Raw genomic sequence first — 13380 nt, forward strand, 5'->3', positions numbered from 1 at the left:
AGATCTGAGGTCATACATTTGAGCAATTGAGAGAATTCCGGAGGCTGTAATGTAGAGAGGAAGGACTCTGCGTTGGCTACCGTGTCTTGAGAAAGTATTTCATCACTCCGGGCCTCAGTTTCCCTGGGTGTCAAGTGGCTCCTTCGGTGCAGCGCGCCAGCTCCGGAGGGAACCGATTTATTCAACAGGTGGTAATTCCCAAGGTGGGAGAGGCAGGCACAACCCGCAGAGCCAGGACAAAGGAAAGTCCCCAGGGCGGGTCCCGGAACGGTTTCCATCTGGCGCTGCTGCAAGGGTGATTGGCAGCGGCATGGGCACCTTTGTCCCGCACACTGACCAGCTGGGATCCTCGGGAACCCGCGGGCCGGTGCTGGCTGAGCGCGGCAAGTCAGGGCGCGGAGAGGGGCGGGCCTGGGCCGGGTGGGCGGAGCGGCGTGAGAGCGGCGGGCGGGGAGGTAGGCCGTGGCTGCAGGCAATGGGGCGGCCAGGCCCGGGCGGCCCCGGGTCCCGGGGTTCTGCCCCCGCCGGGTGCCATAGCGGCTCCTCCAGGCCTGGGGCTCCGGGGCTGGCGGGGTCCGAGAGGTGGACTCCAGACCTCGTGTTCCTCGCACTGAGTGATCGAGCCCAGTGTCCTGCAGAGGACGCTCGTCAGCGCGTTCTAACCACTGTCATCTTGTCACCTCTTTGCCTAGCTCCACCCCCGGACTGGGAAACCCGGCTGCTGACGGTCCGCGGTACCCCCCGGCGCAGGCCCCGGGCTGCCCCGCGTTGTCTCCTCCGGCCACGCGCCGCCACGAGCCCGGGATGCAGCTCTCCAGCAGGGCGGCAGCCAGGGAAGCGGCGAGCCGCGATGTGCTGGCCGCGGACCTCCGCTGCAGCCTCTTCGCCTCGGCGCTGCAGAGCTACAAGCGGGACTCGGTGCTGCGGCCCTTCCCCGCCTCCTACGCCCGCCACGACTCTAAGGACTTCGAGGCCCTGGTGAGTGCGCCCTGATCGAGCGTTGCTCGCCACATCCTGGGCCAAGTGGCCCCGTGGAACGGCAGGCAGAGGCAGCGCCACCCGTGTTAGAAAACACACCAGTTCCTTGGACTTCCCATTGCCAGCCTGGCCTTGGGGAAGGTTTCCATCAGCAAGAACACTCCTCAACACCCTCGTGTAGACACACTGCCAAGTCAGTTGGTGGCTGCTTCTTCGTGTCGGTGACAGACTCCCGGGAGTCATCCACAAAAATGCTCAAGTGTGGCTCCAAAGGGGCGTCTATCTGATCCTTGCGTTCTGCCTAGCTAGGAAGTTGTCCCTCCCATTGCAACTAGCTAGACTTTGCTCTTCAGATGAAGTTACATATGAACAGTTCTTATAGAAACAGTTCCACACAGGGCACAGATGTGTTGTGACTTTCTGATAATTAATAATTCTGAGTGCGGAAATTACAGGCTTCAACTCCATGCTTGTCCTATAAGGCATATAATTTCTTGAAGAGATAAGGTTAGTATTACAGATGTCAACTATCCTTGTAGTCCAAGTATTTGGCACTACCTAGGAAGATATAAGTTGCCAAAGTTGATTCAGTAAATAAAATAGAAAGTCTCTGGTAGTAGTGTGTATACCCAGAAGGAGGAGGTAGGAGAAGCACAAATTTGAAGCTAACCTGGGTTACAAAAAGAAACAAACAAACCTTTGAGCCTAGCTGCTTCATTGATGAGTGCTATTTCAAAATATAGGTGTAACAAATAATTACAGTCTCATAGAAATTTTTCCAAAAATATTGATATGTAGTTAGATGTGGTGGCAGACAGACATCTGTAACCCCAGCACCTGGGAGGTGGAAGCAATAGGTTCAATAATAGTTCAAGGTCAGCCTTATGTCTAGTTTCTGTACAGCCTGGACTACATAAGACTTTCTCAAAACAAGAAAGTAGGAAAGAAAAAAAGGCTGGTATATCCTTGGTATTAAAGCTGATAAAAATAATAAAAGAAAAGAAAATTATTGGGCAATGCCATTCTTGAGTATAAATGCAAAAATCTGGGGCCAGGGAGATGGCTCAGAGGTTAAGAGCACTGGCTGTTCTTCCAGAGGACTCAGGTTCAATTCCCAGCACCCACATGGTGGTTTACAATTATCTAACTCCAGGTCCAGGGGGCTCAGGACTCTCTTCTGGCCTCTGCCAGCACCAGGAATGCACAAGGCACACAGACATACATCCAGGCAAAACACCCATATACATTAATTTTTTCTTCTTTAAATAAAAAAATCCTCTACAAAGTATTAGGACCCCAACTCAATGTATAATATGTATAATAAAAGGTAATTCATCATCACTTGGTTGAGTCCCTGCCAGGAATGCATAACCTTTTCAGTTTTGGGAAGTCAGCTCATGTAATAAACCCTGTTATTCGATGAAAGGGAATTCAGAGTGGACATTTAGTGTCTAGCACCATCTCTGAAGACGTCATGCGTACTGTGTTCCCTCTGCCTTTATTCCTTGGAGGTCAAGCAGCAAACAGTGGCCGAGCCTTCTGGCTGTACCTAGCCTTGCAGGACAGGCCTCCCATGTGCTGAGATGCCGAGTCTTGACCGCAATGTCCGGGCCAATTAGGGCACCGGAAGTGGGAAGTCCGCAAAGTTCTGGTATTCACTTTTTTTCTTTTTTTTTGAGTTGGTGATATAAGGGACTGGGTGGGGCACAAAACATGCTTAAGTTTGACAACAGCTGTTTATAGGTCAAGTGACTTCAAAGGCTAATTTTCAAAGAAAAGCAAGCCCATTCTGATTATTTTGTGGTTATCTGAAGAAGGTAACTTAGGAAGCTGTTTTTTAAAAAAAATGCCTTCTTTTTCTTGCTGAAAGTGTTTGGAAGTAATAGAGTGTTTGCCACTTTGGGCCTTTTACAGTTACTTTCCTCCACACCTTTGGACCATTAGTGCTTGGGTCTGAATTGTTTTATTGACTTTCCTGCTAGAGAACCCTTTGATGAGCCAAGTCCCTGGCGTTAGGCAGGGTCTGACCTTACCCTACCACCTTACCCAAAGCCCTCAGTTATCTCTGAACTGCCTTATTTTTAGAACATTTCTATGCTAAGTCAGTTCTTTGATTTTTCTTTTCTTTTATTTTGTTTTTTCAAGACAGGGCTTCTCTGTGTAGCCTTGGATGTCCTGAAACTTATTTTGTAGACGAGGCTGTCCTCAAACTCATAGAGATCTGCCTGTCCCTGCTTCCCAAGTGCTGGGATTACAGGCATGAGCCACCACGCCCGGCTAGTTCTTTGATTTTTACAAAGAGAATTCTTTGTGTTGTCTGGGCCTAGACTGGGAGGTACTTAGACTTGAGGAATCTAATCGAGTATGTGCTGATTGCACAGGCAGAGAGTCTCCAACCTTCCTTGGCAGCAGGGTTTCATAAGCCCTTATGAGGCCAGACGATATACAGCACTCTCGGGATTTCCTGGCCCTATGCCTTTTGTCCCCAGATTGTTACTGGATGTGACAACTGTTAAGCTTTTGTTTGTTTCTTTCCTTTAGAAAATACAATGTCCTGATTTTCGGTTAGACCACCAGCCCTTTATGGGGGTGGCTGGTGACGGCTCCTCTGAGTTGACTGCAGGCTTTCTGTGCTCAGGGTGTTTGGGACTGAAATCTGTACCAACACCCCAGTCACCATCACCTTGGGGCTTGTTAGAATGGCAGAATGACTGGGTGCCTTTAATTGCAGCACTTGGGAGGCAGAGGCAGGTGGATCTCTGTGAGTTTGAGGTCAGCCTGGTCTACAGAGTGAGTTCCACGATAGGCTCCAAAGCTACAGAGAAACCATCACTGAAAAAAGAATGGCAAAACGGAGCTGGTGTGGGTAAAAGTGCTTCCTGCACAGTCCTGATTCCTTGGGTTTGGTCCCTAGAACTCACAGTGGAAGGAGAGAACTGCTCATGCAAGTTGTTCTCTGGTTTTCACAGTCACTGTGGCACACACATACACACGCACACGCACACACACACATGCACACTGCTGGAGGCAGAGCAGGCTGATCTCTGAGTTTTGAGGACAGCTTGGTTTATATAGTGAGTTCCAGGACAGCCAGTTAGACTCCACCCCCAAAAATTAACTAATTAAAAAAAAAGAAAGAAAACTCGTATAAGGTTTCAGTGCCTTGAGTCCTCCTGATACCATTTCTGCTCTGTGCCCAGGAGTCTCCAGTAGACACAAATGAAAGCTTTCCTTGTTCTGGGCCCCACTTGCAGCAGTCAGTCCTACCCAGAGGTGTTTTGTTTATTTAATTTGTGTTTGCGCGTGTGTATTGTACTGTGTGTGTGGACTCGTGTGTGTGCCCACTGGTGTGGAACCTGAAGCTTATATCAGCTGTCTTCTCCATCACTGTCCACTTATTGAGGCAGAATTTCTCCCAGAACCTGAAGCTTGCCGATTCCAGCTAGTTTAGCTATCCTGAGTGCTGGGATTGATTATAGCTGGCCTCACCTGCCAGCTTTGTGCATGGGCTTTAGGGATTCAAACTCTGTGCTTATGTTTGCATAGCAAACACCTTATCCACGAGCCGTCTACGCACCTGTCCCCACTCCACCATCCCTTTAATCTTATCCACGAGCCGTCTACGCACCTGTCCCCACTCCACCATCCCTTTAATCTTATCCACGAGCCGTCTACGCACCTGTCCCCACTCCACCATCCCTTTAATCTTATCCACGAGCCGTCTACGCACCTGTCCCCACTCCACCATCCCTTTAATCTTATCCACGAGCCGTCTACACACCTGTCCCCACTCCACCATCCCTTTAACCTTATCCACGAGCCGTCTACGCACCTGTCCCCATTCTACCATCCCTTTAATGTGCTGCTGAAGATCAAATGCTAGGAGCTGGTGTTTGCTAGGCAGATACTCTGTCCACTAAGTTACATGTTCAATTTTTTTTTTTTTTGCTGTTTTTTAAGTCCAGACTAGTCTAGAATTTGGAATCCTCCTGCCTCAGACTTCTGAGTACTTGGGACCACAAGTGAACACTACTATGCCTGCTTCTTTCACAACTTTTAAAAATGACTGTGGTGGTTTGAAAGGAAATGGCCCCCAAAGGGAGTGGCACTGTTAGGCGATGAGGCTTTGCTGGAGTAGGACTGCTCTTGTTGGAGGAAGTGTGTCAGTGTGGAGGCGGGTTGAGGTCTCACGTACGCTCAAGAAACACCTGGTGTCTGGCTGTTTCCTAGAACTCTGCTAAGTTTCCAGCACCGTGTCTGCCTGCGTGTCCCACCGTGATGAAGGTTTTCTGAACCTCTGCACTGTGAACGAGCTGCTCCAGTTAAATGTTTTCCTTTACAGGAGTTGCCTGTGGTCATGGTGTCTCTTCACAGCCCAAGAAACCCAACTAAGACAACGGCTTTCACAAATAATGCCACAGAAAAACCCCTTCTATGTAAATAATTGTTTACGTTTCTCTTTGTCATGGCCTTGCTGGGCTACAGGCTAATGGAGCTTTGTGAGAAAGACCTCTGCTGCTTTTTCCAGGTTAGAAATGGGATATTGACATTCCCTGGGATACATCACTCTTTCCAGGCTCTCAGCCTTGTCTGACATTGAATTCACCCAAGAAGCTTAAGACAAAACAAAACAAAACCCCGATGCCTGGGTGTCATGCTTACAGCAAGTGGTCTCATTGATCAGTGTAGCCTTAGTATTGGGATTCTTGTTGTTTGTAGGTTATGTGTAGCATTTTAATTTTCCTATCAATTGATTTTGGGGGTTTCCACAAGTACTCAGGTGCTGGGTAGGGAGAAAATTATAGTGTTTAGATTTGGTCTGGTCTAATAAAAATGCTTTAGGTAAATACTATAACAGGGCCCTGGTTGTTCTGGAACTTGCTGTGTAGACCAGGCTGGCTTCAAACTCACAACAATCTGCCTACTTCTGCCTCCCCAGTGCGGGGATTAAAGGTGTGAGCCATCACACCCAGTGGTAATACTTGATATTTTGCGTGTGTGGGGGATTCGAGATAGGATTTCTCTATAGCTTTGGAACCTGTCTTGGAACTCGGTCTATAGACCAGGCTGTCCCTGAACTCATAGAGATCTGCCTGCCTCTGCCTCCTAGTGCTGGGATTAAAGGCATGGGCCACCATCACCCGGCTTTATTTGGGGGGGGTAATACTTGATACCTTATTCAACATTTCAACATGCCAGGCAAGTACTCTACCGTTGAGTGACATCCCCAACCCTCAGATCACTGTTGTATTTAACTGCTCCACTCAAAGCTGTGGCTGAAGAGTAGGGAGAGAAAAACGGCACAGAAGGCTTGGGTACAGACACAGGAGGGTATGTGCTGGGGAGGATGTCTCAACTGTGGGAGGCAGAGTGGAGGGTGGAGGGGTGGGTCCACTTCCTTTATTTTAAGATTTATTTATTTATAATGTATGCCTGAAGGCCAGGAAAGGACGCCAGATCTCATTACAGATGGTTGTGAGACACCATGTGGGTGCTGGGATTTGAACTCAGCACCTCCGGAAGAGCCGCCACTGCTCTTAACCTCTGAGCCCCAACCACTTTTTTTTTTTTTTTTTTTGGTTTTTTGAGACAAGGTTTCTCTGTGGCTTTGGAACCTGTCCTGGAACTAGCTCTTGTAGACCAGGCTGGTCTCGAACTCACAGAGATCCACCTGCCTCTGCCTCCCAAGTGCTGGGATTAAAGGCGTGCGCCACCACGGCCCGGCATCCCCAACCACTTTTTAAAAACCATGCTAGTAAGTACACTGGTGAGCAGTAGAAGATGAAGATAATTGTTTAAGCAGAGCTGGGGACCCGGCCACGGGCTTCATGCATGCTGGACCGCCACAGTGTAGCAGTTGAATTACAATCCCCAGCCGGGTGTTGGGGTATTTGTTTGTTTACTTGTTTGTGAAGGTGGATGTGTTCAAAGCTCAAAGGACAGACAATTGGGAGAGTTTGTTCTCTCCTTCCATGAGGGTCCTGGGGATGGAACTCAAGACATCAGGCCCGTCACCCTTATGAACAGAAAGCAAATAGAGTTCTAGACGTAGCAGCCATAAGTTGACTCCCATTCTGTTGTCTGAGGATCAGAGATGACCACAAAGAGGCATTTCTAAAGTGCTGCCTGTGCCTGAACACTGCTGGAATTTCTTTTTAGATGCAAAGTCCACATTTTCTTCTTTCCTCTCCTTGTCTCTCTTTTCTCCCTCCTTCCCTTGCCTTTTCCTCTCCTTCCTTTCCCACTCTTTCTTTGAGACAGATCTCATGCAGCTGAGGCTAGTGTCAAGCTTGCTGTGAAACCTATGTAAGCTAAGGCTGGTCTTATATTTTTGGTTATGAGCCTAGCCTTTAACGGCTGAGCCATCTCTCCAGCCCGCTAAGGCTGGTCTTAAACTTTCCGATCCTTCTACCTCTAGGGCCTGAGTGCTAGGATTCCAAGCACTACCACCACACAGTTTATATGCTCCAGGGTTCTGTGCTTCAACCAACATGCATACAATTCTAGTTCCTTTGTTATGTTTTTGAAATTTATTTAAGTTGAATTTCTTTATATATAATACATTTTAATCATTTTAATCTTTTCTTTCCCTAACTCCTCACCTCCCTACTTCAGTTCTTTCTCTTTCAGAAAGGAAAAGGAGGGGCTGCTGGAGAGACGGCTCAGTAGTTAAGAGCCCTGCTTGCTCTTGAGGAGGACCTGGGTTTGATTCCCAGAACCCACATGACAGCTCACAACTGTATATAACTTAAGTTCTAGGGAATCCAGAAGCATATATGCAGACATACATGCAGGCAAAAACGCCAATGCACATAAAATAAAAATGAATATTAAAAAAAAACAAAAGCAAAGGTCAAAACAAGCTAACAAAGAAAATAGCTAAGGTGGTGGTGATGCTTGCCTTTAGTGCCAGCACTTGGGAGGCAGAGGCCGGTGGATCTATAGAGTTGTTACACAGTGAAACCCTGCCTCGAAAAAAAAAACCAGTAAGACCAAAAAAAAAAAAAAAAAAAAAAAAAAAACCCACAAAAAAACCAACCAAACAAAATGAAAACTACATAAAAAATATGGGGTCTATTTTGTGCTGGCCAACTACTCCTGAGCGTGGGGCCTTCCCTGGGGTGTGTGGTATGTCTAGCAGCCTTCCACTGGAGAAAATTTCCCTTTTCCAGTAGGTATCATCTGCAAACAGTGTCTTGGTTAGAGGTGGAACTTTGTGTCCACTTGCTTTCTCTGTGCTAAGGCTTTATCTGGTTCAGGCCTTATGTGTTCTGTCACAGTCTCTGAGTTCATGCGTGCATCAGCTCTGTTGTGTCTGTATGATGCTCTTACCCTGGACTCTTCCATCACCTCTGGTTTTTAACAATATTTCTGCTTCCTCTTCTACATAGATCCCAGAGCCTTGAGGGGAGGGGGTTGACAGAAACCTTCCATTTAGGGAAGAGTGCTCTAAAGATTCACCTTCTCCACAGTGTACAGTTGTGTGGCTTTGTACTAATTGCTGTGTACTGTGTGGGAGTCTCTGCAAACACTGCGGCCAGAAGAGTGGCAGTCTGTGTGCAGCAGGAAGGACGACTTCAACACGACTCAGTAACTGGTGTTGGTTCAAACACTGACACTGGCGGTTTATTTTAGGCATATTTAAGCACAGCACAATTTGGGAAAAAAAGTTTCCTGATGATAATTAACTCAATCCTTTGTGTACAACAAAGCTTAAGATGATGATTATATCAAAACTCTTAGTAAAGTATGTGTGATATTGTCCATAAAGATGGGTTCTATAGGTTGACTACGTGTGACATCTTAAGGATCTGGGTAGGATAAGATAGTGCAGAGGTCATCAGGCTATTAACCACCTTGGCTCCCAGCCTTCTAGGAGGAAAACAGGTTATCTCTCCCTTTAAGAGACAACCCTGCGTGTTTAACATTCCAGGTTTCCCTAGTGCTTATCAGTGAGTGCTAAGGACCTCCTGTCTCCTACAAGCTTTCCTGGTGATAGTTGAGTGACCGCTGACCTGAGTCCCAGCCAAGTGTAGTAGCTGTGGTCCCGGGTAGAGAGCTTAACTGCAGGTCAGCGGGAGTCACAAATGAACAGAGATGAGCTAAGGAGTGGCAGGAATTGTAGCCACCCAGACCTGAGATAAACACACAGAAACTATATAATTGCAATACTATTTGGCCAATACTTAAGCATATTTCTAGCTAGCTCTTTTTTTAAAATGTTTTTTATGGTTTATTTAACTTTTTTTTTTAATGTGCATTGGTGTGAAGGTGTCAGATTCCCTGTAACTGGATCTTCAGACAGTTGTGAGCTGCCATGTGGGTGCTGGGAATTGAACCTGGGTCCTCTGGAAGGTCAGTCAGTGCTCTTAACCACGGAGCCATCTCTCCAGCCCCTTCTAGCTAGCTCTTACATCTTAAATTAACCCATTTATATTAACCTGTGTATTGCCATGTGGTTGTGGCCTACTGGTAAGGTTCTGTCAGCTGTCTGGTGTCTGTCTCCTGCGGTGGCTCCATGACATCTCTCTGACTCTGCCTACTCTTTCTCTGATGTGAGATTCCCCTCTGTATGCTGTGACATTGGTTAATAAGGGAACTGCTTTGGACCTATAGCAAAGCTATAGGGGAGCAGAACTGGGGGTGGGAAACTAAACTGAATGCTGGGAGAAAGGAGGCAGAGTCAGAAAGAAGCCATGGAGCAGCCACCAGAGACAGACAGGTCTAAATTTTGCTGGTAGGCCATGACCTTGTGGTGCTGCACAGATGAATGTAGATGGGTTAAATTAAGATGTAAGAGTTAGCAAATAAGTTAGAGCTAATGGGCCAAGCAGTGATTTAAATAATATGGTTTCTGGGGAACCAACAAGCGGCCTCCCTTCAACATTTCTCTATATCTTCTCCAGCCTGGTTATATTCTGTTAAGCCATTAGCTGAGAGGCTTCTTTATTAACCAATGACAATAAAACATTCATAGCATACAGAGGGGGAATCCCACATCAAGGAATAACTGGCCTGCCCTAAGAGGTCAAGAGATTTAGTGGGGTTTTGTTTGTTGGCTTGTTTTTTTTTTTTTTTTTTGTTTTTTGAGACAGGGTGTCTCTGTGTAGTCCTGGCTGTCCTGGAGATCACTGTGTAGACCACACTGGGAGAGAATGACCTGCCTCTGCCTCCTGAGTGCTGGGATTACAGTCGTATGCCACTACCACCATCACCAGCACTGGTCTGAGAGTTAGTTATTTTTATTTTATGGGTGTTTTAATTACATGTATGTATATGTGCCACATGCATGCCTTATGCTCACAGAGGCCTGAAGAAGACACCAGATCCCCTGGAACTGGAGTCACAGGAGGTTGTTGGCCACCATGGTGATGCTGAGAATTGAACCCAGGTCCTCAGGAAGAGCATTCAGTGTTCTTAACTGCTGACTCCAGATCCCTTTGCTTTTGCTTTGACTTAGTTTCTGTTACTCACGCTGGCCTCGGATTCCCTATGTGGTGAAGGATGACCCTTCTTATCTCCTGCTTCCACCTCCCAACTAATGGTGTGTTCCCCACGCTGATTTAATTTGGTATTGGGGATCAAACCCAGGGCCTGCGAGGCCAGAATGCTACCAACTGAGCTACATCCCTGGACTGTTTTGATTTTGTTTCTTGAGCCAGGATTTCACTCTAAACCTGGCTGGTCTCAGATTCGTGGCAGTTCTTCTACCTCAGCCTCCCAAACACTGGCAAGATAGGCATTTACCACCAGGCCCACTCCACCTACTTGCTTTTTACGCCCATTTCAGTAAACGTAGATTTTTGTGTTTTAGGCATGTGATAGACCTAGCGCACACCCATATGGAGTTGCAGCTTTCACTTCCCAGTCGTTGCCTGGCGGCCTCCCACGCCAGCTTGGTCCTTCCCTGCCCGCTCTGTCGCAGATGTCATGGTTTGGTCCCTGAGGCAGGTGCCCTCTGGTCAATCTTCTTCTCAGCACTGCCCCTCCCCCACCTGTAACTGTAGCCTCCGGCACTTTCCTGGACAATTACTTTTAACAGTTGTCTGCTGCACCTTTTCTGGACTGCAACAGCCGCCACCTGCATCCAAGTAGCTTGAGTCTTGCCTGGGGGATGAGCATCACCTGATCCAAGAGCTGGTGATCTGGGGAGTATTAAGTTGTCCCTTGAGCCTCCCTGTCATTGCTCAAAGCCGGTAGGCTGGGCTGCCCCCTTCTGGCTCGTTGGGCCCAGCCTCCCTGTTTTCTCTTTGCTGGTTATTGAGACTTTCTGTCTGCCAGTCACAAGCTCTCAGCTCTGCCCACCATGCCTACCCACCCCAGCCATCTCTGCGGCTGCATCTTCCATATCAGAGGCGCACAAATAACAGGCACGGGAATGCGCACCTGCAATCTCCGCTGGTTGGAGGCTGAGGCAGAGAAGTTAGAGATGGGCCTCTGCTGTGAGTGAGACTCAGTCTGGGACAAACACACACAAATGTAGACCATTGTCTGATAGGATTTGTGGGTCCTCCTGCTTTCTAGAAATTAGGAATTCAGAAATGCCTCAGCTTGCTTTTCTTCTTTTTAAATTTTTTTTTGGGGGGGATAAGAGTTCACTGTGTAGCCCAGAATAGCTTCTCACTTGAGAAGCCTCCTGCCTCTGCTTCCTGAGTGCTGGGATTACAGGGGTGTAGCACTATGCTTGAGTGACTGATTGGTCTCTTTTCTTGTGTCCTTTCTTCAGTTTTAAAAATTTATTTAGAGAGAGAGAATGTGCGTGCGCACGCGCGTGCATATGTGTGTATTTTTGTGAGTGTGTGTGTATGTGTATTTGTGAGTATATGCCATGTGCACACGGGTACCAGAAGAGAGTGTTGCGGCCAGATGACAGTGGCGCACGCCTTTAATCCCAGCACTCGGGAGGCAGAGGCAGGCGGATCTCTGGGAGTTCGAGGCCAGACTGGTCTACAAGAGCTAGTTCCAGGACAGGCTCTAAAGCTACAGAGAAACCCTGTCTCGAAAAACCAAAAAGAGTTGTTATTGGTTGGTTGTTTTTTTGTTTTCTGGTTTTCAAGACAGGGCTTTTCTAGTGGCCTTGGCTGTCCTGGAACTCACTCTGTAGACCAAGCTGGCCTTGAACTCAGAGATTGGCCTGCCTTTGCCTACTGCCCGGCTATAGTGAGTTTTTGAGCCGGGGATATAGCTGGCTTGGTAGAGAGCTTGCCTAGCTTGCCTGGTGGCACACACCTGTAGTTTTTGTACTTGAGAGCATGAAGCTTAAGGATCATTCCAAGTTTGAGACTAGCCTGTTCTGCACAGTGAGTCACAGGCCAGCCTGAACTATGTAGTGAGACACTGCGCCCCAAGTATCACATAGTTATTTGTTTGCTGAGACAAAAATTCTTGCCATATCGCCTTGGCTGTCCTGGAACTCCTGATACAGACCAAGCTGGCCCTGTCTGTGTGGTCTTTTCCTGCCCCTTGAATGAAGGTCTGTGCCACCATGCCCAGATCATTTTTTGTTGTTCATCTGATAACTGTTTAACTGGGCATATTGTATTTTATCTGCTAACCCTACTTGGGTGTCTTCTCTCCAAAGGTCCTACTACAATGTAGACAGGGAAGACTCTTAACTATTAGAGCAGAAAAATGTGAAGAGTGAGGTGGGCCATGAAGAGGGCAGATGGAGGGCTAGGAAGGAAGAACCTAGCAGGGGTCCTCTCTGGGCAGATGGCCGCGGGAGGGTCTGTAAGATCACTATCTCCACAGGGAAGCTGCCGTGGGGCCTGGGTCCAGACTGGAGCTAGTAGAAGGCTTTCCTGTTTGCCCACAGCCCCTAAAAGGGGTCTGATTACTGTTCTTTTGGGGGGCTCTCTGAGCCCAGGACCTGACTGTGGATATGGCTGTGGCGAACAGCGTGAGATATGAGAGTTGGGGTGCTGGGGAGTCGAAGGAAGTGACTGAGCTCTGCTTCTGGGTTAAGAAACATCCTGAAGGGCTGAAGAGATGGCTCAGAGGTTAAGAGCACTGGCTGCTCTTCCAGAGGTCCTGAGTTCAATTCCCAGCAACCACATGGTGGCTCACAGCCATCTGTACTGAGATCTGGTGCCCTCTTCTGGTCTGTAGCATATATGTAGGAAAATGTTGTATACATAATTAATAAATAAAAAGCTTTTTTTTTTTTTAAAAAAAAAAAAGAAAAAAACATCCTGAATATGAGCCCAGAAAAGAACTGGGAGATTGAGTGGTCTTCGTCATTCTTTTATTTTTTTCCTCTTTCCTTCTCTTCTTCCCTTTCTCCTTTCCTCCCTTTCTCCTTTCTCCCTTTCTTTCTTTTTCAAGATAGGGTCTTACAGATCCTGGGCCGGTCTGGAACTTGCTGTGTAGCTCAGCATGACCTGAACTCCTAATCCTCCTCTA

The 13380-nt window shown here is 47.6% G+C and overlaps 1 protein-coding gene across 2 annotated transcripts in view; it reads left to right on the forward strand.

Moving 5' to 3' along the window:
• Positions 1–43: 43 nt before the first annotated feature.
• Parp16 (poly(ADP-ribose) polymerase family member 16) overlaps positions 44–13380 on the forward strand; it is a 29574-nt gene continuing 16237 nt past the window's right edge. Inside the window, exons 1-2 of one of the 2 annotated variants that reach the window (XM_057768981.1) lie at positions 44–203; positions 693–978. In XM_057768981.1, coding sequence (XP_057624964.1) covers positions 805–978 — 174 coding nt within the window. In that variant the 5' untranslated portion in view covers positions 44–203; positions 693–804. The remainder of the gene's footprint in view (positions 204–692; positions 979–13380) is intronic. The other variant, XM_057768980.1, reaches the window with a different exon arrangement.

The sequence above is a fragment of the Chionomys nivalis genome, chromosome 4 (assembly GCF_950005125.1).
Source record: "Chionomys nivalis chromosome 4, mChiNiv1.1, whole genome shotgun sequence".
NCBI classification, from domain to species: domain Eukaryota; kingdom Metazoa; phylum Chordata; class Mammalia; order Rodentia; family Cricetidae; genus Chionomys; species Chionomys nivalis.